General features: G+C 35.9%; 1 protein-coding gene and 1 pseudogene across 1 annotated transcript; both read right to left on the minus strand.

Annotated features, from left to right (window-relative positions):
- Window positions 1-16,386: 16,386 nt before the first annotated feature.
- On the minus strand, window positions 16,387-18,746 carry LOC104589529 (heat stress transcription factor B-4d-like). Its single transcript, XM_010247876.3, has 2 exons — window positions 18,292-18,746; window positions 16,387-17,487 (listed from the first exon to the last, which is right to left on the minus strand). Exons 1-2 carry the CDS (start codon window positions 18,538-18,540, stop codon window positions 16,909-16,911), a joined length of 828 nt encoding a protein of 275 aa, XP_010246178.1. The 5' UTR covers window positions 18,541-18,746; the 3' UTR covers window positions 16,387-16,908.
- Window positions 18,747-24,804: 6,058 nt separating this feature from the next.
- LOC148802356 (secreted RxLR effector protein 161 pseudogene) lies at window positions 24,805-25,467 on the minus strand (annotated as a pseudogene).
- Between the last annotated feature and the right edge of the window lie 1,135 nt (window positions 25,468-26,602).

Raw genomic sequence — 26,602 nt, forward strand, 5'->3', positions numbered from 1 at the left:
GTAAATGTTGGGCCCATTAAGAGCCCATGGTGATGGGCTCAAGGGTTCACTGTCTCCTACAGTGAATTCGGTCAGGCCTTGTAATAGAGGCTAGACTGAACCCATGTGGCTGATGTGTAGGTCAATGTTTGGGTCCCACGCAATACAAGGACATCCAACTGGGCAACAGTTTGGAGGATAAGTGAGCACATAGACTTAATGGGCCTAAAGCCCAATTCAAACTGGCTTAATAAGATTAATTAAAGAGGGGTGGTTCTGGGATTTAGATCAGTAGATAGGATAAGGGATTGTCCCTATCCACTCAGAGAGTCCAGATCCAAATAGAGATTTCGATCAGAAAACTCCTAATTAGATTAGGAGGGCTGATCTTTATCTGTAGATAAGATAAGGAATTATCCTTATCTCTTAAAGAGAGTCCAAATCCAAATACAAGATTTGGATTAGGAAACTCCTAATGGGATTAGGAGAACCTCTTTTTAAGGCTATAAATAGAGGAGCAGGGCGAACCTCCAGTTCATCCTTCCGTCTACTGATTCAAGAGAGAAGATAACATACAGTTGGACTGCCTCTATCTTCTGCTCTTGCTCTCTCCTGCTATTGCTACCATAACTAGTTCGATCTCCACTCTGGGAGCGATCAAGAAAGGGTTCTTGATATCATCTTTTGGCAGAAATGGTGATCTGAAGCCTTGCTCACTCTCCCTCCACCCATCAGATTCTTGCTGAAGAATCAGGTTCTTGTTGAAGAGCAATCCTACTGATTCTGCTTCATCCTGCACCGTGTCATTTTCAGTGGAAGCAGTCTTTGGATTCATCCTTGGGCATGAACACCTTCATTGGAGGTTACTATTACTTCGTGTCTGGTATAACCCTCCACTCCCTTTTGGTTTCAGATATGGTCTGGTTTAGGTTCAAGATTGATCTTTGAAAATGCAGTTTTCTAAAATAGGGAATGTGATTCCCACATGGGAGAGAGAGAAAATTTTGAACTTTCGCCCAACCTACCTATAGGGTTCGATCATTCATATGATGAATCTCTCATCCCTTCAATTCCAGCTAAATCAATAGTCTAATCTCTAACAAATAACAATAGTTTAATCTCCAATAATTATTGAAATTTATAGCAAAAATACACAATTATTAAAAATATATTGATAATGAAAATACAATAAAATATCTAATAAAAATACAATGACTACAATATTTACATAAATGTAATAAATAATAAAAGATATATTAAATTGGTAGATAAATAGTTTAATCTCTAACAAATATTAATCAATAAATTATGACAAAAATAAAATAAAAACAATAAGTACAATAAATTAAAATTAAAAAGATAAGTAACAGTAGATTAAACTCCAATAACTATTGAAATTTTTTTGTTAAATAATAAAACAAAAATAAATTTACACATAATTATTGAAAATATTTTTTTCACAAAAAATAATAAATAATTACACAAAATACAATAAATATTAATTTTAGTATAGATAAATATATAATAAATATATATTAATATTTTAAAATTATTAATAATATATATTAATTTTTTAAAGTTATTTTCTAGAATTATTAATTGATATAAGTGAAATTAGTTATTTCCAATACTATTTAGTTATTTAAAAAATATTATTATTTAAATTTTAAAATATTAATTATTTATTGAATGTAATAATCTATAAAATTAATTTATACTATTATTACATAATTTCGTTATTTTAACTATTTAAAATGTAATTATGTTAAATATTTTGTTATTTAAAAGATTTAGTTGTTTAAATATTTAAATAACATATGAAATATTTAGAATTTTTATTTATTTGAATTTTATTTTAATGTTATTACATAGGATTAAATATTTGCTTATATTATTATGTAGCCATTTTTTAATATTTCGTTATTTATGATATTTAGTGAAATATTTAAATAATATTTTATTTTTTTAATAAAATTCAAATTAAATCATCTGGAAAATCATAATTTATATTGTTAATACATAATTTCATAATGAATTTTGTAAAAGTATAAAATTATTAATAATATGAATATTATTAAACCTATTGTAATTATATTTTTTGTTTTTAATAAATATTTTAAAGTTATTATATAATTTTATTGGAATATTTAGATAATTTTTAAATTTTTTAATTCATACTTTCATTAGATGGATATAAGTAAATAGTGGGGAAGAGGATAAATAGGAATTAAAGATAATTTAGGAGAAAGTGGGGGATAGTGGTGGAGATAGTTTAGGAGAAATTTAGGAACGGATATTATTGTTTAGGTAACTAGAAATGTGTGGGAGAGAGAGATTTTAGGTCATTGTCTTTGGGAAAGGAGAGCATCTCATTTGTTGTTTAAAAAATGACATGGAATAAAAAAATCAAAAAATCAAAAAAGGAGAGCATATCATTTGTTGTTTCAAAAACAATGCATAACTCATACTCTTGCTTCTGAAGCCCTTATTGCTTTTTTCATATTTTTCATTTTATGTTTAAGGGAGTCTCTTACCTCTTGCCTATATAAATTAGTTTCTTTCTCGTCTTGAATTAATTGATGAATCAAATTCATGAGTTCTGTATTGGTTTTTTGACTTTGAAACTTATGCTATTTCTTAAATTCCTTATGTATCAGGAACCTAATAATGATAACAAACAAAAAAGCATATTAGTACACACATCTAGTATGTTAATATTGTAATTGCACTTTGAGACTTGTATTACCTCTACATATCTTGAAGGTAAATCCTGATAATCTTTAGCATGCCTTGAATATTTTGAGGAAGTATTGATATTATCCTTCTCACCTGGCATTGTACATCAATACATACCCTGGTCACCTTTCCAAGACCATCTTCTAACCACCTAAATCGTTCATTGTTATCCTCATGCTCACGACTTTCTCTTGTAGATGTGGTCTCAGATGCTCTATTTCTAAACCTCATGCTTAGAGTGGAAGGAGATGTTAGACAGTTCTGTATGCCCTTAGCTTTAATCCGATTTGATGTACTTTTGCTATTTAGTGTAAATAAATAAAGTGCATGTTTGATTCATGTTGTTTGGTATGATTCTGTGTAAGACCCTAAAATTGGACACTTATAGAGACTCGTGTTAGTTTTAAATGTTCACAGCCATTGGATAAGTCTGGGGAGATTTATCCTGCCAAGGCTGATACTGGTGTGCCACCAAGTGTTGGGATGGCCTGTCTCGGCCACCAGGGTGAGACCCAAGGCACATGCAGTATGGGATTACTCGAATCCTTGAACTGGACCAGATTTCTAGTATTGCCCTAGACCTTGGAGATAGATGGGCAAAACTGGAAAGTTACACTTGACCCCTAGACTCGATTATGACACTTCACTAGGTGTCGGATCGGGCTATCTTTGATATGCCAATCAGTGAGATCCTTAGATGGGGATCAAAACCTGGGTATGTTGGGATAGTTTAAGAATTCATCTGAGTGGGTGATCATAGTGATAGGATCAGCCCCTTTGTCGGACAAAGGTAATGATTGGGAATGCACTCTCTCTGATGGAAACCAAACTGCCGGCAGTTGATTTCAATCGTTGGAATTTTGTTTTGCAAAATTAATATATATATATATATGTACGGTTTCGAAATGTTTGCAAATGGTTTTAATTCCTGGGATCCATGTGAGTGGAGAGTGCGGCACTGTTCCTTGCAGCCGAGGGAGAGGTCCTCTCTTGTCGGGCAGTGCTTGATCATTAAGGGCTGAGAGGTTAAGTGTAAGACCATTTAGGATAGTACCTGATGGGCTAATCTTGCACCTGCCCACAGTCCCTGGGTTTTTATAAGATGGCTTGGCCCAATGACCACTTAATGTATGTGTTGGGCCTATAGGGTTCATGTTATGGGCTCAGGGGTTTACTGAGTTTTTCAGTGAATTTGGCTGGGCCTTGTAATAAAGGCTGGGCCAAACACCCTTGTGGCTGGTGTGTAGATCAATGCTTGGGTCCCACGCCATACAAAGAAGCCCAACTGGGCAGCAGATTGGAAACTAGTTAATCACTGAACACTTAATAGGCCAAAAGCCCATTTTCGAGCTGGGCTGATATGATCACCCATTTATGGGGCGGATCTGAGATTAATGTTAGCAAAAGGATAGGGTCTTTTAACCTTATCCACTCTGGGAGACCAAATTCAAATCAGATTTGAATATGGTAACCTCCTGATAAGAACATGAGTATGCTAACTTAATCTGCAGATAGGATTAAGATAATCCTCTATCCAAATACTGATTTGGATTGGGATAACTCTTAATTAAGAGGTTTCTTAGTCAAGAAGAAAAGAGGAGAAACCCTAAGAGAGAGAAAAAATCAGATTTCGAACCAAGGGTTTCAGAGAAAGCAAGAAAGCTTCCTGCAAATAGAGATTAGATCTCATTCATACTCTAGAGAGAAGAGAAGCAATTCTTCTGTCTTCGTCCTTGGAGTTATCCTCCAGCCGCCGCCACCATTGCTTCTCACAAGATTCGATCTTTGTAGAGGAAAGAAGTCAAGAAACCAGTTCTTGACATCAGTCTTGCAGAAAAGACTGAAGAAGATTCGGTGTTCAGAGTTTCTAGAGGATTCTTGCGAAGGATCCAGTGTGTAGGACGCACTCTGCTGGTTCCGTTCCACCCACAGCTGTGTCATCTTTAGCAGGAGCGGATCTTGGTTTCTTCTTTGGGCGTGAACACCAACTTTGGGAGATACTGCTTCTCCGGATCAGGTATATTCCTCCCTTTTGCTTTTGGTTTAGATCTGGTTCGATTATGGTTCAAGTAAGATCCTTGAATATTCAATTCTAAATTTAGGGAATATGATTCTCAGTTGGAAGAAGGTAGAAAATTTTTGAAATTTGCCCACCCATTCCGCAACCTTCTTGGCGTCCATTAGATGGATCCTACCATTCTTTTAGGAGAAACTATTGGAAGGGTTAGAAATCAGATTAAACATAGCCAAACTAGTTAATGGCTAGCTGAATTTATGAAAAGTTTCTAACCTAACCTAGGAACCGATTTCATAGAAAATTTTAAATCTGAAATTTCAGGGTCGAATTTGCATTGAACTAAACCAGATTTGAATACCAAATTAAAATTGATAATACCTGATACGAAGACCACAATGTGCAACTCCCAAAGTGATAGTACATGCCTAATGTGTTAGACAGTGTATGCCCCTAGCTCCAATCAGAATGATGTACATTATGGCATTTAATGTAAATGAATAAATTACATATTTGATTCATGTTATTATGGTGTCTTTCTATGTAATACCCTTAAACTGGACACATATGAGACTCGTGTTAGTTTAAAATCTTCATTGTCGTTGGATAAATCTGGGGAGATTTATCTTGCCAAGGCTGACACTGATGTGCCGCCAAGTTGGTTGGGGTGGCTTGTCTCAGTTGTCAGGGTGACACCTGAGGTGCATGCAGTGTGGGTTTTCTTGAAACCTTGAACTGGACCAAAATTCCAGTATTGCCCTAGACCTTAGAGATAGATGGGCAAAATTGGAATGTTACACTTGACCCCTAGACTCGATTATGATACTGCACTAGGTTTCAGATTGGGCTGTCTTTGATATGCCAATCAGTGAGATCCTTAGAGGGGGTCAAAACTTGGGTATGTTGGGATAGTCCGAGAATTCATCTGAGTGGGTGATCATAGTGAGAGGATCAGCCCCTTTTTCGGACAAAGTGAATGATCGGGGATGCACTCTCTCTGATGGAAAACAAAACTGCCGACAGTCGATTTCAACCGTTGAAATTTGTTTTGCAAAATATATTTATATATATATATTTATATATATATGCATAGTTAGCTTGTCTTCTCAACTCCCTGAATCAATTATGTGCATAGTTAGCTTGTCTTCTCAACTTGCATGCAAGGTGTTTGATCCAATTTCTTAGAGATAGGTTGTTAGATAGGAATTCAGTTTTGCATTAGATTTACAATTCGGCTAATCAGATAAGAGTAGGCTGATATACTACTAGTAGTTGCTACATAAGTCCTCACGGGAAACGATACTCTATTCATCACTCTATTACTTGTGCGGCTAGCACTTGCTAGTGTAGCAAATATGCATCAGTTCTCTTTAGTAATATAATTACTATCAAAAGAAATAACAAATTCCCCGCATATGGAGAACTTGAGAATGGTCTCTATGTTCTCCATCATTCTCTAGAAACAAATATAACCGAAACTATGTCGGATAATAAGCCCAAGAAAAGAACCCGTGATACAGTTAATCCCACGTGCCTGTGGCATTACCGACTTGGCCACATTAACATAGATCGTATCACAATGTTGGTAAAGGATGGTCCTTTGGATTTTCTAACTATAGAAGATCTTTCAACCTGTGAACCTTGTCTTTAGGGTAAGATGATGAAACAACCATTTAACGGTAAGCCTGAAAGATCGACAGTTACACTTGATGTATGTGGTCCCATGGGACACGTAACCAGCACATTTATTTCATAACATTCACCAATGATCACTCACGGTATGGTTACGTGTACCTAATGAGACACAGGTTTGAATCCTTTGAAAAGTTCAAAGAGTTCAGGCAAGAGGTCGAGAAACAGTTGGGGAGACACATTAAGGCCCTTTGATCAGATCGAGGAGGTGAATATCTCTCTAACGAATTCAGGGACTACTTAAAGGAAAATGGGATAGTATCACAATTAACACCTCCTGCTACACCACAATTAAATGGTGTATCAGAAAGGAGGAACCAGACTTTATTGGATATGGTCCGATCACTTCTCGTACACTCGGAATTACCCACATCCTTTTGGGGTTATGCATTAGAAACTGCGATATGCATGCTGAACCGGGTTCCAACCAATTTCATTCCGAAGACTCCCTATGAGCTTTGGACCAACAAGAAACAAGTTTAAGACACTTGAAGATTTAGGGTTGTCCGACACATGTTAAAAGAACAAGTGCTGACAAATTGGAATCCAAGACCAGTCGTTGCCTATTTGTAGGCTACCCAAAAGGATCTCTGTAGGGTATTTATTCTATGACCCAAGAGAACAGAAGGTGTTCTATAGTCGAAATGCCCATTTCTTGGAAGAAGATTACATCCTGAACAATTATCGTCAAGAAGTTGTTCTTGATGAGGAGAGCTCAGGGGTTGTGGGAGATGTCCCACAAGCTCCAGTTTATAACCAACCTAGGAGATCTACCCGGGATTCTAGGCCTCCAGTTCGTTATGGCTATGAGTAAGAAAGTTTTTTGGTGGAAGCCACGACCAGTGAGGAGGATCCCGTGACTTATACGGAAGCTATGTTGGACATAGATTCCTTGAAGTGGGTAGATGCCATGAGAGCAGAGATGGACTCAATGGAGACCAATGGAGTCTGAACTTTGGTAGATCCTGCCCCCTGGGTAAAAGCAATTGGTTGCAAATGGATCTATAAGAGGAAGAAGGGCCCTGATGGTAAGGTTGAGACCTACAAGGCTCGTCTTATGGCGAAAGGGTACACTCAGAAAGAAGGAATCGATTATGAGGAAACCTTTTCGCCTATGGCCATGCTTAAATCCATTAGGATCCTGCTAATTGTAGCAGCATACCATGACTATGAGATTTGGCAAATGGATGCCAAAACCGCGTTCCTGAATGGAGATCTTTCTGAAGATATCTATATGCAACAACCACAAGGTTTCATAGCTGCAAGTCAGGAACACATGGTATGTAAACTCAACCAATCCATATATGGACTTAAGTAAGCTTCTAGGAGTTGGAACATCCGGTTTGACTCTACCGTCAAACAGTTTGACTTTGAGCAAAATCCGGATGAGCCATGTGTTTACAAAAAAACCAGTGGGGATAAGGTCACATTCTTGGTTTTGTATGTAGATGACATTCTACTCATTGGGAATGATGTAGGAATGTTAAGTACAGTGAAAGTATGGCTTTCATAGCAATTCTCCATGAGAGATCTTGGAGAAGCCTCCTACATACTAGGTCTTCGACTCTATAGAGATAGATCGAAGAGGATAATAGGATTATCCCAGTTTGCTTACATTGACAAAATAGTCAAGAGATACAACATAGAGAACTCCAAGAAAGGAAACGTTCCTTTCAGGCATAGAGATCCCACACTCAGGCAGTGAGTGTGGTAAGTAGATACCAATCTAACCCATGACAGGAGTATTGGACTGTTGTGAAAAACATACTAAAATACCTTTAAAGGACAAAAGAGTTTTGTCTGGTATTCGATGGTAGTTCACTACAGATCCAGGGGTATACTGATGTCGATTTCTAGTCAAATCCAGATGATAGAAAGTCTACATCTGGTTATATCTTCGCGATAGGGTCGTGTGTTGTTTGCTGGAAAAGCAGCAAATAGGGCTCCAAGGCGGATTCCGCAACCGAAGCCGAATATATTGCCATAAGTGAAGCTGCCAAAGAAGCCGTATGAATGATGATGTTCGTTCAGGAATTAGGAGTAGTTCCATCTAGCACATCACCCATTCCATTGTTGTGTGACAACACTAGAGCCATTGCTCAGGCTAAGGAGCCACGAGCCCGCTCGAAGTCGAAGCACATCGAGAGGAAGTACCATGTACTGCGGGAGATAGTTGGAAGAGGAGATGTCCTGATTTAGAAGGTAGCATCAGCAGAGAATGTAGCAGACCCATTGACTAATCCACTGACATAGAAAGTGTTTGAGAAACACGTAGAAGGCATGTGACTCTAGATTATACCCGACTGGATACATATGAGACTCGTGTTAGTTTAGAATCTTCACAGCCGTTGGATAAATCTGGGGAGATTTATCTTGCCAAGGCGGACACTGATGTGCCGCCAAGTTGATTGGGATGGCTTCTCTCAGCTGCCAGGGTGAGACCTGAGGTGCATGCAATGTGGGTTTTCTTGAAACCTTGAACTGAACCAAAATTCTAGTATTGCCCTGGACCTTAGAGATAGATGGGCAAAACTGGAATGTTACACCTGACCCCTAGACTCGATTATGATACTATACTAGGTGTCAGATTGGGCTGTCTTTGATATGTCAATCAATGAGGAGATCCTTAGAGGGGGTGAAAACCTGGGTATGTTGGGACAGTCCGAGAATTCATTTGAGTGGGTGATCATAGTGATAGGATCAGCCCCTTTGTTGGACAAAGTGAATGATCGGGGATGCACTCTCTCTGATAAAATCCAAAACTGCAGCAGTCGATTTCAACCGTTGAAATTTGTTTTATATATATACATATATATATATTATGGTTTCAAAATGTTTGCAAAATGTTTTAATTCCTTGGATCCATGTAAGTAGAGAGTGCAGCATTGTTCCTTGCAGCTGAGGGAGAAGTCCTCTCTTGTCGGGAAATGTTTAATCATTATGGGCTGAGAGGTTATGTGTAAGACCATTAAGGGTAATACCTGATGGGCTAATCTTGCATCTGCCCATAGCCCTTGGGTTTTTATAAGGTGGCTTAACCCAAGGACCATTTAGTGTAAATGTTGGGCCCATTAAGAGCCCATGGTGATGAACTCACGGGTTCACTGTCTCCTATAGTGAATTCGGATAGGCCTTGTAACAGGGGCTGGGCTGAACCCATGTGGCTAATGTGTAGATCAATGTTTGGGTTCCACGTCATACAAGGAGAGCCAACTAGGCAGTAGATTAAGAGGATAAGTGAGCACATAGACTTAATGGGCCTAAAGCCCAATTCAAACTGGCTTAATAAGACTAATTAAATAGGGGTGGTTCTGGGATTTTGATCAGTAGATAGGATAAGGGGTTATCCCTATCCACTTAAAGAGTCCAGATCCAAATAAAGATTTGGATTAGGAAGCTCCTAATTTGATTAGAAAGGCTGATCTTTATCTGCAGATAAGATAAGGGGTTATCCTTATCTTTTAAAGAGAGTCCAAATCCAAATAAAAGATTTGGATTAGGAAACTCCTAATGGGATTTGGAGATCCTCTCTTTAATGATATAAATAGAAGAGTAGGGTGAACATCCAAAGACACAAGAACAGAGAACAGAGTTCAGAGAGAGACAATATAGTTTGTCTGCTCTTTTTTTTCTTGTTCTTTCCTCCCCTACCCAGTTTGATCTCAACCAGTGGGAGTGATCACGAACTGTTCTTGATATTGCCTTTTGCTAGTAGAGGCAATCTGAAGTCGTGCTCACCAGCCCTCCATCACATTTTGCTGAAGAATTCGGTTCTTGCTAAAGAGTCGTCCTGTTGATTCTGCTTCACCTCACACCATGTCATCTTCTATGGAAGTAGTCTTTGGTTTTCTCCTTGGGTGTGAACACCTTCGTTGGGGGTTACTGTTACTCCATATCAGGTATATCCCTCTCCTCCCTTTTGGTTTCAGATCTGGTCCGGTTTGGTCTCAAGATTGATCCTTGAAAATGCAGTTTTCTAAAATAGGGAATGTGATTCCCACATGGGAGAGCGAAATTTTTGAAATTTCGCCTAACCTTCCTGCAAGGTTCGGCTATCCATATGATGGATCTCTCATCCCTTCATAATGTTAGTCCCAAAATTGGCATCCAATTGAAGATAGCGCAGTATATATGTGAAGTTGATTCAACAACAATGTTTCAACAAAACTAGTTCCCAACTTTCTTAGATTGATGTGGGTATGTGAACCTAATATCCTCTTATGATTTTCTTGCAAAAGCTCATTGGAGAACTGATTGAAATCAGTGCTTATCATAGATGGGTTGAGTTAGGGTTTATAGGAGGCAAGGGAGAAGAGAGGATAGCAAAAGAGTTGAGAGAATTGGTGAATTCGACCCTACCCTCTTAATTCCTTATATAAAGCACTCCCCTAATCTAATTAGGAGCTTATCCAAATCAAATTTGGATCAGGACTTCATATTTATTCTCTTATATGGGTATGTCGATGTTGACGCTTGATAATTGTAACATGTTGTTTACATGAACTCAAGGTTAGTATTGTTAAATTTTTAAATATTAAAGTTTACTTATCAATGTAAAACATATATTCAACAAAAAACTTACTTATTATAGGGGATCACTTTGTCACAATTGAATAACACATATCAATGGGATTAGGCCCATGCAATGTCATCTAATTTGACAGAGTTCATCTTTTCTAAATGACGACCTAACATCTGGGATATTGAGAATGCTTGCATTCAATTATTTGCCTCAACATTATTTCTTTTGGGTCAGTTAAACCTTGTTTCTACACCTTGTAGGTACCATAAGCAAAACGTTAGACATTCATCTGCTAAGTAACCTTCTGCTATAGAGCCTTTTGGATATACTCTGTTACAAAGTAGGATTTCAACTTTCCAAGATACCTAGATAGAGAGAATAAAATTTTAAATTGTGATCACATAACCTAGTAAAAAAATTTATATATATATATTATATATGTATTAAAATAGTAGAATGAGTATAAAGATTATCTTTCAATTGGATACATCTAATGAAATTATACTAGGTTGTACGTGGTAACATCATGTGCTAGATGCATTTCTAAATAGACTATGATGGTAAAAAATGTTGAAGGAAAGATTCTCTTTAAATGACGAAGTATTAGTGCAATCTCCCTCTCCATTCAAATAACTCATTTGATTTCAAAACTTTTGAACACAATTTTTTTAAAATTTCACATAGCATAATCAAAGGAGAACACACATTCTTAGGCAATGTTCTCCACATGTTCAATGGAAGAAATTGTTATATTAAAACATGACAATGATGAATTTTGAAACTCCAAATTTTTCATTGTTTCACATCCATCCACCCATTGGGATATGTTGGATGCATATACATCTAGAACATTAATTGATTTCAATACTCTACGCTTGTCGCGGTTCTACAATGGCTTTAAACTCATTGCAGATCCGCACATGTCCAAAGCTCATCGTGTGTCTGTGCGTGTTTGAAACTCATCGCAAGTCTACATGTGTCTAAAGTTCACCACAGATTCGCGCAGGCGTGCAATGGGTTACGAGTTCATCGCAGACATCCATGTAATATTGGTTCGTCATCCTTTGTGCTCTAATGGTCTGAGTGACCACTATGTACCTACATTAGCCCCCCTGCTTATGGTATCCCAATCTTTTCACGGTCATTGCTCCTATTCTTGATGAAATGCTTTGCAAACAAGAAAAATTTTATTTGGATATGTTATTAGCTCCCCTACTTATTGACAATGGTGAACTAGTCAATAAGCATTCTGGTATTCAACTTAGTAATATCTTTGGATGGGAATTAGGAGTGTTCATTTTGGGCTAACTTTTCATTCATTTTGTGATTCAGCCCCCTTGTCTTTTGACAATTTGCTTTCTGTTGATAGGCAGCTCTGTACTCGATTTATTAGCAAAGTTCTCGACCCCCTTGTCTATCGGTAGGAAGCGGATTTTCAAAAGACAACAACTAGACGTCAGAGTCTAGGCTTCCAGCCCCCTCTGGTTAGAGGAAGTTATCCCGTCTAAGGTTTAGTCCCCTGTTTCATGATAGGGTATTGCCCATCATGAATACATAGTGTGAAGTAGGAGTGTTTTGTTTGGGTGGCTTTTCGCGTTTGACTACTGTTGGATTGGTCGAGAAGCCATTATGCGCCAGTGATGTGGCATTCATCATTAGTACTTTTCATAATTGTAACTTCACATTAATGTGCTGCAGTCGCGCATGTGGCTTGGAGATTAGGTGTGATGTTTTGAAGTGGCGTTTGTGTGAGCGTCTCGAGCTTAGCGTCACGCCCCGACGTTTGTCTCCTATGCACATTACTATTGCCACTTTGAATGGAGACCAGACCGAAGATCAGTGATTGGGGGTTTGCCGAGGAAAGCACTGGCTTGGCACCAAGAGACTCAAGCAGTTTGGGATGGCCGAGATCGAATTGAAGCTGGCATTTATTGAAGGGTTTGTATGGACACCCTATACTCGGGTGGTTCAGCATTCTAATAACTAATCTTGTGACAAGGCCCAGGTCTAGGTAGATTTATGTGACATTTGCATCTTAAGGAAGTGGCTAAGATCCTAAGTTAGTAGTTTAGATAAATTCTTTGCCTGGAATATGCCAATAACATTTCAGCAACTCAAGTAGTGCATATGAGGAAAAAATGTCCCAATGACAAAAGAAAAAGTCTTTTCAACAAGTCATGCATTTACATTTCTCCAAACAAAAGTGTTTTCATCATCTCATGTAGTCCATCACCTCCATCTCCATTGCACCTCTCCAAGTCATATCAACTACAATCTATGATATTAACTCCAACAATCAAGCTTCAACACAAGTATTAGGTATGCAAACATCAACTACCTTATCTTTTATAATGCAAATCATGCTTTTTTTCATTACAATTGCAATGTTTCATCTTTGCATTAACATCATCATCATCTTCTTCGCATTGCATCCATCATGGGAGCTCTGAATCCTATACGCCCCTAATCCTCATATTAGATGGATGTCCCAACTCCCAACATCAAAGCATATTTTGGGCTTCAAAGCCAAATGCATAAAGAGCCACGCATATTGACTTATATTAAACATACATGGTTTCATGTGTAAGAACTTGTTGGGTGTCTTTCAATTGTGCTTAACAAGGAAATAAATTGGAATGACTTTTCCACACTAAATAGTTTATGCAAGAGAGAGAGAGAGAGAGAGAGAGAGAGAGAGATAGATTTTATCATTAACAAAACTCATCATTTCTTTATCTAATCATACAAAATCTCAAGGAATTGGCCAGTGAGAGATTTCACAATTTATCCAATGCTGGGACAACCATAGTCCTAGACAACCACACAAACATTATGGGTGAGAGATTCCATTTCAAAAACCCCTTCAGGAAGATTTGGGGATTGGCCTACATACGAAATCCTTTTGCCAATAGCCAAACGTGTCCTAGACAGCTATGGGAGCACACCATAGGAGCAAAATCTAGGGGAATATTTTTTAGTAAAAAAAATCATCTTCTTTCAACCTACGCTTTTGTTAAGAAAATATTTTTTCGAGTGGCATTCTTTTGAAAATGGAATGCTATTTTTTCACATTTCTATAAAAAATGGACTGTCTCCTAAAGATTTGTTGTTTAGATTATCATCCTCCACTAAAGAGGGGCAACCTGTGGACACTCCATTTTTGTGCCCTTTAGTCTTTTTTCAGTATTTTGAGCTTCAAGCATGCTTCAATTAATCTCTTAGTTGATTCATGAGCATTTTTAGAATTTCGCAAAAGTTTGGCCTTTCAGGTTAACAAATCCAACACCATAGGTACATAGACCCCAAAATTCCAATCTGACAATACCAAGATCACTCAAATTTGACACCATTTCCCTTTCATCTTAAGACCTAAAACTGGAACCGATTCAATCGTCCAATTGTTGCCATTTTGATTCTAAACCTTCTCTCATATGAAATTAGAAATCCAACCTTATAGGTGTATAGAGATCAGAATTCAAAATCCTATGATATTAATATCGTCTAATTAGGACACCGTTAACCCCTCCATCTTGAGACTCGAATCTAGACTCGATTTGGAATCTTCTTAACTAGGTTGGTTTTTAAATTACCTTGGTTAATTGGTTTAATTTACTTATTTAGATTGATTAGCTTTGTTTATTTAATTTAATTAACTAACTTTGTTTTCTTAATTAATTTAATTTATTGATTAATTGCTTAATTGAAATAATCTCTTAATTAGTGTAATTAATTTAATTTAATTTAATTAAATAATTAAATACTTATGATCATTTAATTAAATAATTAAATACTTATGATCATTTAATTAAATAATTAAATACTTATGATCATTTAATTAATTAAGTAAATTAAAACTTAATTATAATTTAGGGTAATTTATTTAGATCCTGAAGTAAATTAAAACTTCATTAAAGTGGTCCATTTTCAAACTTTAGGGTCGCAAGTGGCCTTTTTCAAATGTTAGAAGTGCCATATAACGTTGTTTAACAGATTTGTCAATGTCGTTTCAAATGCCATCTGTTTTTTCCTACAAATGGCCATTTTATCAAAGATTGAAAATGGCCTTTTCCCAAAGTTATAGGATTGTCAAAATAAAAAATCCATGAGATAAATATCAATAAAAAAAAAATTGTGTTCAACTGAAAATTTTGGTTTTCTATGAATACTTTGAAAATTTGAAATGCTCCTCATATTTAAAAGGTATATATTTTGAAATCTAAGATAAATATCATTATAAAATAAAATCAGTATCAATTGAAACTTTGGCTGTGTAGGAATTTTTTGAAAATTTCAAGTGTTACAAATCTTTTTTAAAGTACTTTGAAATATTCTGACATAAGTTAAAAATTTCAAAATTTGGGCGAAATCCAACTTAAAATTTCAAGTACTGTAGCTTACCGAAACCAAAATATTCAAAAACAAAATCATTCAAATTTGTTGTTGATTCCTTTATCCTTTGATCTGCATTTTGCAGGTTAATTCACAAGCTGCAGTTCGCAACTATTATACGTGAAGTCGTGAACAATCGATCCAAAACAAGTTAGAGTAGAGGCTTTGCTGATTGAACCATGATCTGTTAATACGTACTTCTCAACATTCTGAGGCCTGAGGGTACTTGTTAGGTCTCTATGTCATAAGCACCCATACGATATGATATCGGTAGCATAGGAAGTGAATGAGTGAAGTGATGGAGAGATACAATAATGGCGAGAGCTCCCACAAGAAAACAAAATGGAGGATATGACAAAGAAGTGCATTATATCACAATCCCGAAGCAATCTTTTCCAACTCTTCTTTAAAAAAAAAAAAAAATCCTCTTTTCCTCTCTTTATTGCATGCTCTAACGGCTACTGTGTCTCCTTTTTCAAGACCTCTTCTTTTTAGAAGAGAAAGAAGAAAAGGAATACAGATCCCACTTAAGAAAGCTTGTAAAACACAGTCTGAAATGATTGCCCAATACTCTTCATCTAGGTGCCTTCACAATCATTTATTTTTTCCTTTTCCAATAAATCTTTTTGCGCAAATCTTTATAATTAATGGAAGTTGAATTCAAATTCCCTAGCATGCCAACCTGCTGCTATTGAAATTCAAGCAGGACATGGTCTTCAGGAGAGAGAGAGAGAGAGAGAGAGAGAGACAGAGAGATATGATATGAGAAAGGGACAATAGTGTACTCTTTAACTGCACTTTTATGATGCATAGAAGGTCAGGTTTCAGAAGCTCATGCATACAGAATATTTCGGTTGAAGCTATCGTTTGGACTTAATCCAATTTAATGGAGAGCTATGTTTTCCGGATGAATGGAGAGCTCGATTATCAAAAAACTTTAGCAGATCAACAAACGACTGAAAAGTTATGGTGAATAGAGGTTCAAAACCCAGTTAGCAGGTATGTGAAATGAACATTCGCAGACTTTACTCATATATAATAATAATAATAATAATAATAATAATAATAATAATAATAATAATAATAATAATAATAATAAAACAGCACTCTTTACCAACTCAGCATAATAGAATCCGAAATTATATTGCATTTCGAACTCAAAATTAAAGTTTCAAATTATCCATACAAACATATAAAAAAAGAACATGAATCATACCAGCTGGTCTTTATTGCTTAAACCCTGAGAAACCCATAAATGAAATTTGAAAAAAGCATTTCATGGTTTGTGTTTTTTTGTAGTTTCGTCTTCTCAAAGATGCAAAAAAAAAAAAAAAAACTAACTTTCCCTGAACGTATTAAGATAATTATCAATTAAAGACAACAAAAATACCAAAAAAAAAATTAGAGACAACAATGGATCAAATACTAATACTGATTCTGGAAAGTTCGCATCACCTTGTCTAACCATTAATTTGGTTCCTATTTACATAGCCTTCTTCCTAATGATAATATCTCTCAAGAGTACTAGAATATTAATATCTCTTTAGTGAGGAAGAAAGCTAAAACATACCCAACATTATGACTCTTCAGGATCAATCTTTTCTGGGTGCAATCGCTTCTTCCCACTCAGAGAGACCCCAAAGAGCTTCACAGTGTTGTTTGGCTCCTCGGTCAATGTCACAGAGCAGCTACTCGTACCACATGTTTTAAATGTTTGAAAGCTTAAAAGAGTTTGGGACTGAAAGGAAGGAGCGATTTCTATGAGTTTAGGCCCCGAGCTCGTGGACCTTTGGTCTGGAGCTACTGGTTTTACATGGTTCTGGAGGAAGTAGATGATGTCGTTGTACAGCTTTTTCATGTGGGTTAGTTCCGATAAGAGCATGAAATTCCTTTTCCTCAGTCTCTGGTTGTCCTCCGTAAGCACGGATAAGAAATCTGATTCTCGGTTGGAGGGTGGTAATGGAGCAGGCTCAATCCAACCACCATTTTCATCAGGGTTTAAAAACTGGGTTGTGGGATCAATGTTGTGTTGCTGATGCTGTTGAGAGCTTTGAGATGTTTTTCTTCTGTGGATCTCAGATAACAAGTGTTTTTCTCCTTTCCTAAAGAACTCATTTGCGAATTCCCACCTATCTGCGACGATCTTTTTAAATCCCTGTACATAGAATAAACAGGAACAGAGAAAATAAGGAGAAGAAAATCTTTTTGTCAGAAAAAAAAAAAGGAAATTATAAGCTAAGAGCTATTTTGGAACCATCTTCGTGGACATGGAGTATTCATTTAAAAGGCTAGAAAAAGTTCTTGGAATTGATTCGAAATTGCTATTTCAGAACCAAACTTTCTTTTTGGAAGAAGACAACCCAAAACCAAAATTCTTTCAATCTTCTCGACGCTATTATCTAAACACAGAAAGCCAATATAAAAATATGGATTGCATGCCATGTCCATACCTTTCAACAATGTAAATATAAAGTTAGAAATGCTGGTAATAGAAAAGGCAAAAAGGAAAAGAGAAAGATAAAATCCTTCATTTCAAAGAAGTAAAGCCATCTTCTATGATTTTCAGAATGGAGTAACGCTGGTCAACTTTAATCAAACTACTTAAAGAAACATTAAAAGAAAAACTTCTGAGGAAGGGAACGAAATAGTCTTAATTAAAAGGAAAGATGCATGATCATCAGAACCCATTCCATCAAGATCATAACCATGGAGTTGAATATTATTCGTAAACAACACTACTGGCCCATGAAAACGTCATCAGTGCCAATCCAACTCCACATAGAGAAAAATCTTAGGAATTAATAGAAAAAAAAAAAAAACCAAGTTTCTGGACTAAAACATGAGTAAAAAGCTAACTCACGACCTATTTCTACGAGTTCAACATGTTAACAGACACACAGATAGAGATAGATAAATAGATAGATAGATTGAGAGAGAGAGAGAGGTTTTTGTTGCTCACATAGGTATTGAGCTGCCGAACAAAGCTTGAGAAGTTGTTGTGCTTGAAATAGTTGGGTAGGAGATCTCTTGCAAACTCAGGGGGTCTCCAGACCACAAAGGTAGTTTCATCTTCTCCCCAAGATACAATGTGATCTGTGCGGGGGTCATCCACAAGCTGGTATGTCTTAGTCAGGAAGGGTGCGGGAACTGCCTTGTGATAATCCACTGACAATACCATCTCTTCACACCTCTCCACCATGAATAACATACCAAAGGAAAGCAGACAAAGAAACCTTACCCTTGTAACTCACAGTCTCACACTGAGTCCACCCACTCAAAGATGTAAACAACACCTCCCTCCCTCTTCCTCTTTCTCTCTCTGGTTTCTGAATTTAAGAAACATATGGCCGTGTAAGTGATAAAATATTGACCTTTTCAAAAATTTATTATTATGGGATCGAATCAGCTATTAATTATATTTTGATTGTTCTCCCTGAGAAGTGAAGTTGGTTGATTCTGTCTACTTTTCTGCAATTTTGTCCATGCAGTTGTAATTACTTGGCTAGACATCATCTGATGATGGATTTGTGGTCCCTGTACCATTTGTCCCAAATTACACACTAAGTTCAATGATCAAGACCGTTCGATATGTTGGACAACCCTCCAATGGTGTATACACTAAAATAAATCCTCAGAGGATCCCTAACCTTCTGATCAAGAGTAAAAAGTTGAGTGTCCCATCCATTTCAATTGGTCTTCAGGGTGAAGGATTTCTTGTCCATTATAGCCTTGTCCCAGCTATTTCTTTTTCTTCTATTTTTTTCAAGCTTTAAGTTCTTTTTTCCCTTTTTTTTTCATTTAGCTTTAAGTTTTTTTTTTTTATAATTTTAACTTGTGTTCTTTTAGATTTGTGAAAGAAAATTGCTTAAAAAGTAAACAATCATTTTAACTTATGCACTTTTACAAGAGTTATATTAATTTCTTGACTTTCTATTTTTACCCAAGGAACATTCTTCCACTTTATTCACTTCTTTATTTTCCATTGTAAATTTCAAGGCATACCCGTGAATTAGATGGTATGGGAAAGAGGTTCAGTGGAAGGAACAAATTATAAGTCCTCTGGTATAGACATTTTTTTTATGAAAAATCATTTTCTATTCCTATTTCTGTCATTTAGCAGTATGGTTTTAAAAAATGAACCGAAAATAGAGCGGTTTTGGCCACTGGTTTTTAGGTTGACGGTTCGAATGAATGTTCTATTTTAATAAAAAAAATAAAAAATAAAAAACAGTAAAAAACTGTTCAATGAATCGATAATTTGACCGTCCGGATCAATAAATCATTGACTGATTCAACGATTTTTTACCAAAAAACAGATTTAAAGTAAAACGAAACTGATTAGCTAAATGATTTCCAGGCCGAACGGTTTAACCGTTAAGATCAACGGCAGTTCGAAAACCATGTTTGACGGTGTAATGGGGTTTAAAGAAATCCTTATAGTTATCTATGTGTAATAGATCTTTTTCATTGAATGCTTTTCTATAATCTCCATTTATAACCATTGTCCACGTGAAATAGAAGTTCCCAGAATCCAATTTCTCGGGAGACGTGGAAGGAGATTTTCTATGGAACTAATTATTTAAATTAAATTTACAATATATATGGACAAATTTAAGTGTATCACACTTGTGTACAATACACATGTTCGTCTGACCTAGGTGCTTCCCATTGTGTTATAGCCTGATCAATATTACTTATGCATCAAAGAAGAAATCTGCCAAACGAACGGTCAAAATTTGATCCATAAATTAATTGTGGTATACGAGGACAAAGATATATATTTAATTATGCACAGTCATTGAATCACATGACGGGGTGGTGTACACTATCTAGGTAAAGACTAACATGCATATAATGGAAGATAGCTGAGCAAATTAAGCTTTTAATAAATAACACATTTTCTGCGACCTCTCGATTCAGGACAAGCTCGAAACCTTCCAATGAGTATTGAATACGCTAATGCTTTAATTCGATATCGGTATGGTTTTAAAAAGTGACCCGAAAATAGAATTGTTTCAGTCATTCGTTTTTAGGTTAATGGTTCAATCGTCCAATTTAAATAGATAGTTTATTTTGATAAGAAAAATTAAAAGAAAATAATCAAAATTGTTGAATGGATCAACAATTTGATGGTTTGATCGTTCGGGTCAACAGATCGTTGATTTATTCAATGAATTTTGGTTAAGGACCGGGTTTGAATAAAACATAATTAATTGCCTGGATGATTCTCAGGTCGAATGGTCTGACTATCCGGATCAACGGCGGTTCAAAAACCATGTTGCCTTTTTCACCAAACATTGACTGATTGACATGCTCAAGGAAATGTCTTCTCCTTTTAATACAATATACATCAAATTCTCTCGCGTTTAATGGTATATGTTCCTTCACACAAATTCATAGTATGGAAAGCGCCAAAATAGCTAAGAAATGGCTCATTTGGCATGTCTTTTTGGGAAGATCTTGTGATAGCTCTAATATGCAAAAGACGCATTGAACTTTTGCATGAAGATCTGAGCAGCCTGAAGCATGTTTGGCAGACGTGTGTCTTTCCGCATAAGATTAAAACACAAGAGATGCAAGAAGCTTCATTTGTAGGTTCCTGAAATCAGCCCAAAATGGGCTTCTCGCGTCTTTTTGATATTCCATCTTTTGGCGGCTAGATCTTCTGCATGCCAAATGGAAAAAGACCATGCAGAAAGACGCGTCGATCAGGCCCAAAGTTTTCTCCAGCCATTTTAAGATTTATTCATGAGAGACAGGCTACATTAGAGCTAGTGGGTTCTTTCCCAAAACGCTTCAAAATGGAATTATCTCGAAGTTAAATAGTTTTTTTCTTTTTCTTTTTTTTTTCGAAGTCAAATATATATGTTAATGCAACAATGAGCCAAAAGTAAAAAGCACATACCCAGATTTGTTTCGATATATACAAAACATTTACAAAAAATTGATAGACTTCTAATTAGGAATGGAAACGGGATGGGTTCAGGGCGGGGATACATTCCCCATCCCCGACCCCGATGGGGATGAGTTCCCCGTCAAAGACCTGAATCCCCGACTTGAGAGAGAGACTCCAGACTTGCGACTTGCGAGTAGATTAAGATCTGTACTGAAATAGATTCAGATCTGTAATCTGTTTGAGATTTCAAAAACCAGAAATCAAAAGCATTGAGAGAGAGAGAGGACCATTACGGGCTTTGAGTTGTGGCATTGCCTCATGAGAGAGAGAGAGAGACGAAGAAGGAAGAACTGATCATCGGAAGAAGAAGAGTAGGGCACTACCATACTAGGGTTTCGAGTTTTAGGCATCTAGTTGCCACATCTATTCTTTCTTCTTCGTCTGTCGAGTGGTAGTAGAAGAGTTTCTCGGGAGTTTTAGGTTTTTGTCTTTTTAGTCTTTTACTTTTTTACTCTTTTTTGAGTTTTTGTAATTTGTGTAATGTTTAATTAATTGTTAGTTGAAATTGTTATTTGTTAATCAAATAATATATAATATTATAATATTATAATATAAATAATATATTATACATATTATATTAATCGGGGCTGGGGTGGGGTGGGGTAATCGGAGATTCAATGCTAATCCCATCCCCGACCTTAACCCCGCCAAAGCACTCCCCATACCCAGCCCCACCAGGTTGGAGAGTCTAGGTACCCATAGGGATGAGGAAAATTGTCATTCCTAATTTTAATCAATGAATAAACTAGTGTCATTTCCGATTAACATATATATTTTATTTCCTCGTCATTTTCTACTTGTTTGTCTTACATCAGTTTTATTGTAGGGTATCTAAGCTTAGAGAAGATTCTAGTCCGAATATCCTCAAATTAATTCTTTAAAAGGAAGCTTGAATGGGGACTTGAGATGCACATTGGTGCCACATACGTCACATGACTTACCTCTATCGTTTTGCATGTCGCCGGTGCCTAGCAAGTCACACAGGGAAAGCTTTAGGAACTTTCCCTCAACTTTATGTTTCTCTCTTATTTTCCATTGAACCAATAACATTGTCATGTTGTAATGCAACTCTTTACTAGTTGGAACCTATGCGATGCATGAAAAAATTCAATGTTCAATTCACCACATTACTAGATATTACTAAACAAAATAAAATAAGAAATACACAAATTATTGGAAACCAAGAGATAAATTCACCATAATTTAAGTACTATATATCACTAAATTACAATAATTCAAGGTCTAAATTATAATCATTTAATAATAAATACGTAGAACAAATAAAAAAACAATGAATACATAAATTAATGGAAATCAGTAATTAATCAATAATAGTGTAATCTCGAATTAATTAATCTCTAATAAATGTTAATCAATAAATAGTGTAATTTCCAATAATAATTTATTCTCTAATAAAAATTATTCAGTCATTTCCTAAAAATACATTACATTAAATTACAAAAAAATAGCATAATGAAAATAACAATAATTATTGAAAATTTACTATTAAGTAACAAAAACAATTAACAATGATTTTGTTGTTAACTAACAATAATTTAGTCTTCCAACAATTATTGAAATTTGCAATTAAAAAATGAAAAAACAACAATAATTTACTATTAAATAACAATACTTTAAGTATTTTTGGCTCTAACAACCCCTACACTTTGTGAAAAGGTCACTTTAGCCCTTTTATAACTCAAGGGGCTAATTTATACATTAGACTAAGTTGAAAAGGCCACTGTTAGCCAAAAAACATATGATGTTAGTGACACTGTTCACAATCCATTAAATAATGAATAAAACAAAAGGAAATGCTGATGTGGCATTGTTAAAATAAAAAAGCTAAAAAATTACATTTGCATCCCACTAAATAAAATAAAGACTACTTAGTGCATAATTGGTAAATATTGAAAATAATTTATAAGTGGGTTCCACATGAACTTTTATCTTTTCAAAGAAAAATAATAGGTGGTCCCACTTGAATTTTTTTTTTCTTTTAAGAAAAACCAATAGGTGAGTCCCACTTCAAATTATATGTCTGCTTCATCTCTTAGTCTCTCTCTCTACCGAATCTCCCTCCCTTGTCTTCTTCCTCCTTTCAACAAGCCACCACCACTGCAACTCTCAACAACAACGGTTAACACCCATCGTGAATGCAACATCGAAGTCGAGCTTGTGGTAGAACCAAAAAAACATCTCTCCCAAGCACCACGTTGGTGGAGTCATATAATTTCAATGTGAACTCCTTCATTGTCCTGTTAATACAAACAATGAAGCCCTAGGATTGAATCAGAGAAAAAGGAGAAAGACTGGAAAACAGAGAAAACCTGTAAAAATATCAAACAAGTTCGCCAAGGAAAACGAGAAGAAAGGGTGTTCCTTGCAACCAACCTAACATATAGATAACAATGACCTCCATAGCTGCGTGGACATTGATCATTACAACCTCGGTGGAGCTACCACAAACCTACAGGAAGAGAATTCCAAAGATGAATATGATGCAAGCTATAAAACTCATTCAATCGACGAACAGTGAAACAAAACAAGAAATGATATCCAAAAGTTCGTACCCATTTGGACTCTGCTCTGTGTTCCAGCCATTGTTGTTGAATGCTTGTGTCGTGCTTCTTTCTTTATCAGCTCTTTAAGTTCACTGGTCTCTTTGGATCTTGAGGCCAACAGTGATCGGTCTAGAACCACTATGTGATTTTTATAACCCCCATCCAGAGGTGATTAGGACTCTAACAATTCTTATCACTGATTGAGATTAGTTCCCCATCAAACTAATCTCAATCTAGTCCTACCACACTTAGAATCCCACTCCAAATAGGAGTCTATCTCCAACTTACAAAACACTCTCATAGATCCATACGTATCAATTGTCAATCCAATAAATAAATAAATATATATATATATATATATTTGAAATTGACAAATACTAATAATCTCCCACTGTTTGTCATAGTTTAAAAAAAGGAGTTTTGAACTATTGGGTTGATTTTTTTTTTTTTTTTAAATCGAGTGGCCACTCATAAAGAAAAAAAAAACAACATATGCGTAATGAGAGTGCAAGATCAAATCAATCCTGCTTTCAATATCCTTATAAATGCCCAAACAGGAGAGACCTACGTTATTATGCAATAGTGACTCATTTCCATGGTCAAAGCATCTATAAGCATACCTTCCACAGGCCAAAACAAAAAGTGGGAATGGTGGTTTGGGAAGCCATCAAAGGAATCTCCAAATATGGTCATTAAACTTCATGTGTCAATTAGTTGATCAAACACATGTCATTTGGATGTCAAACCATGTGGTCAAGAATGCTACTTTCAGCAAGCATTTCATCTACATGGATAGTTAAGCTCCCATGTGGGAAATCAAATGTGCACATATATATTTCTAAACAAATTAAAAAAATATCAAATGAGCCTTCATCATCAATGAATATTAAATGACATCAGTGTCAAAACAAAACAAAATAAATACGATACTCCCACTAATCAAAATAATTCACTAGCATACATGACGTTGGAAGGGTTTGATAGGTAAACCCTTAGTCAAAGGGTCAACTAGCATATCTTCAGTGGGCATGTAAGAGACTGTTAATTCCTTTTCAGCAACCTTTTCTCTAACATAATGATGTTGGACCTTTATTTTCTTTGATCTTGCATGATGACATGCCTCTTTAGTCAAATGTATGGCAGCAGTGTTATCACTATAAATCTGAAGAGGTCTATGAATGGAATCCACCACAATCAAATCAATGATAAAGGTCTTAATCCAAGAAGCATGCCTTGTAGCTTCACAACATGAAACATATTCTACTTCCATTGTGGTGAGAGATGTAGATTTCTGCTTATAACTTCTCCAAGAAATAGCACCACCAGCAAGAGTAAAAATGTATCTTGAAGTGGACATTTGAATATCAAGATCACCTTTAAAATCTGAGTCAGCATATCCCATAATCTCCAATTGGTCTACTTGGCTGAAAACTAACATGAAGAATTTAGTTCTTTGCAAGTATCTTAAAACCTTTTTAACAGCTTTCCAATGATCCATTCCACGATTATGTTGAAAATTACCAAGCAAATCAGTAGCAAAGCAAATATCCAGACAGGTGCAATTCATGATATACTTGATACTACCAACAATAAAGGCATATGAAATGTTTGCCATTTCTTTGTGTTCTAAATCATTATGTGGACACTGCCCCTAATATAGTTTATCTCCTTTTACAATAGGAGATTCACCAGACTTACAATTTGCCATCCCAAACCTCTCTAGCACTTTCTTTATATACCTTTTTTGTGATAATACCAGCACTCTCATACGTCTATTATGTCAAATTTGAATACCCAAAACATATGAGGCTTCTCCAAGATCCTTCATGTCAAAAGATCTAGACAAGAAGGTTTTAGTGTCAAGTAACAATTCTAGATCATTAGAGGCCAAGAGGATATCATCTACATATAGTATCAAAAATATAATATTGCTTCCACTGGTCTTGGTGTAAATGCAATTGTTGGCAATGTTCTCCTTATATCTGAAGTCAATGATAATGCCATGAAATTTACCATACCACTGTCTAAAAGCTTGCTTGAGTCCATATAATGATTTGTTCAACTTGCACACCTCACCATATAAAAAGATTGTTTTTACATCCATTTAATATAATTCATAATCAAAATATGCCACAAGAGCTAATAATATTCTAAGAGAGTCATTTCTCGAGACAGGAGAAAAAGCCTCATCATAATCAATACCCTCCTTTTTAGTATAGCCCTTGGCTATGAGCCTTGCTTTGTATTTCTCAATTTGACCACTTGAGCCTCGCTTAGTCTTAAAAACCCACTTACAACCAATGGATGAGTCAGATAACTACATAAGAAAATCATCTGATTTGGCAGACCTTCTCACTCTTTGGGAGCATTGAGGTTCTTCTCTAACAATTGCAGGAGGATTAATATATTCAACAGATGAAGGTCTGAACTCTGAGAGTTCTTCAAGTTCTACTTGTCCTCTCCCTTGTGATGTAGAAGTCTCTTCTAAAAATTCTACATCTCGACACAAAAATTACACTACTCAGGTTAGACGATTCAATCAACCGATAACCATTAGATCTTTCAGGATACCCTACGAGCACACACTTAATTGCCCTGCTAATAGTTTTAGGTAAAATAGGATTGTTAATCTTAGCCATTGCTTCACAACCCCAAACATGAAGAAGATTTAGGCTAGGCTTCCTACCAATCCAAAGTTTGAATGGAGTTTTCAATGCTGCTTTGGTGGTACTCGATTCAATATGTAGGTA

Source organism: Nelumbo nucifera, chromosome 2 (assembly GCF_055504915.1).
Source record: "Nelumbo nucifera cultivar China Antique chromosome 2, China Antique-T2T, whole genome shotgun sequence".
NCBI lineage: Eukaryota > Viridiplantae > Streptophyta > Magnoliopsida > Proteales > Nelumbonaceae > Nelumbo > Nelumbo nucifera.

Excerpts from the sequence above, each read along its gene's own strand:
- LOC104589529 (XM_010247876.3), bottom strand. The coding sequence starts at position 18,540 with ATGTTATTCATGGTGGAGAGGTGTGAAGAGATGGTATTGTCAGTGGAT. Across the intron at positions 17,488-18,291 it reads TTCGGCAGCTCAATACCTAT|GGATTTAAAAAGATCGTCGC; the intron begins GTGAGCAACAAA and ends TTCTATGTACAG.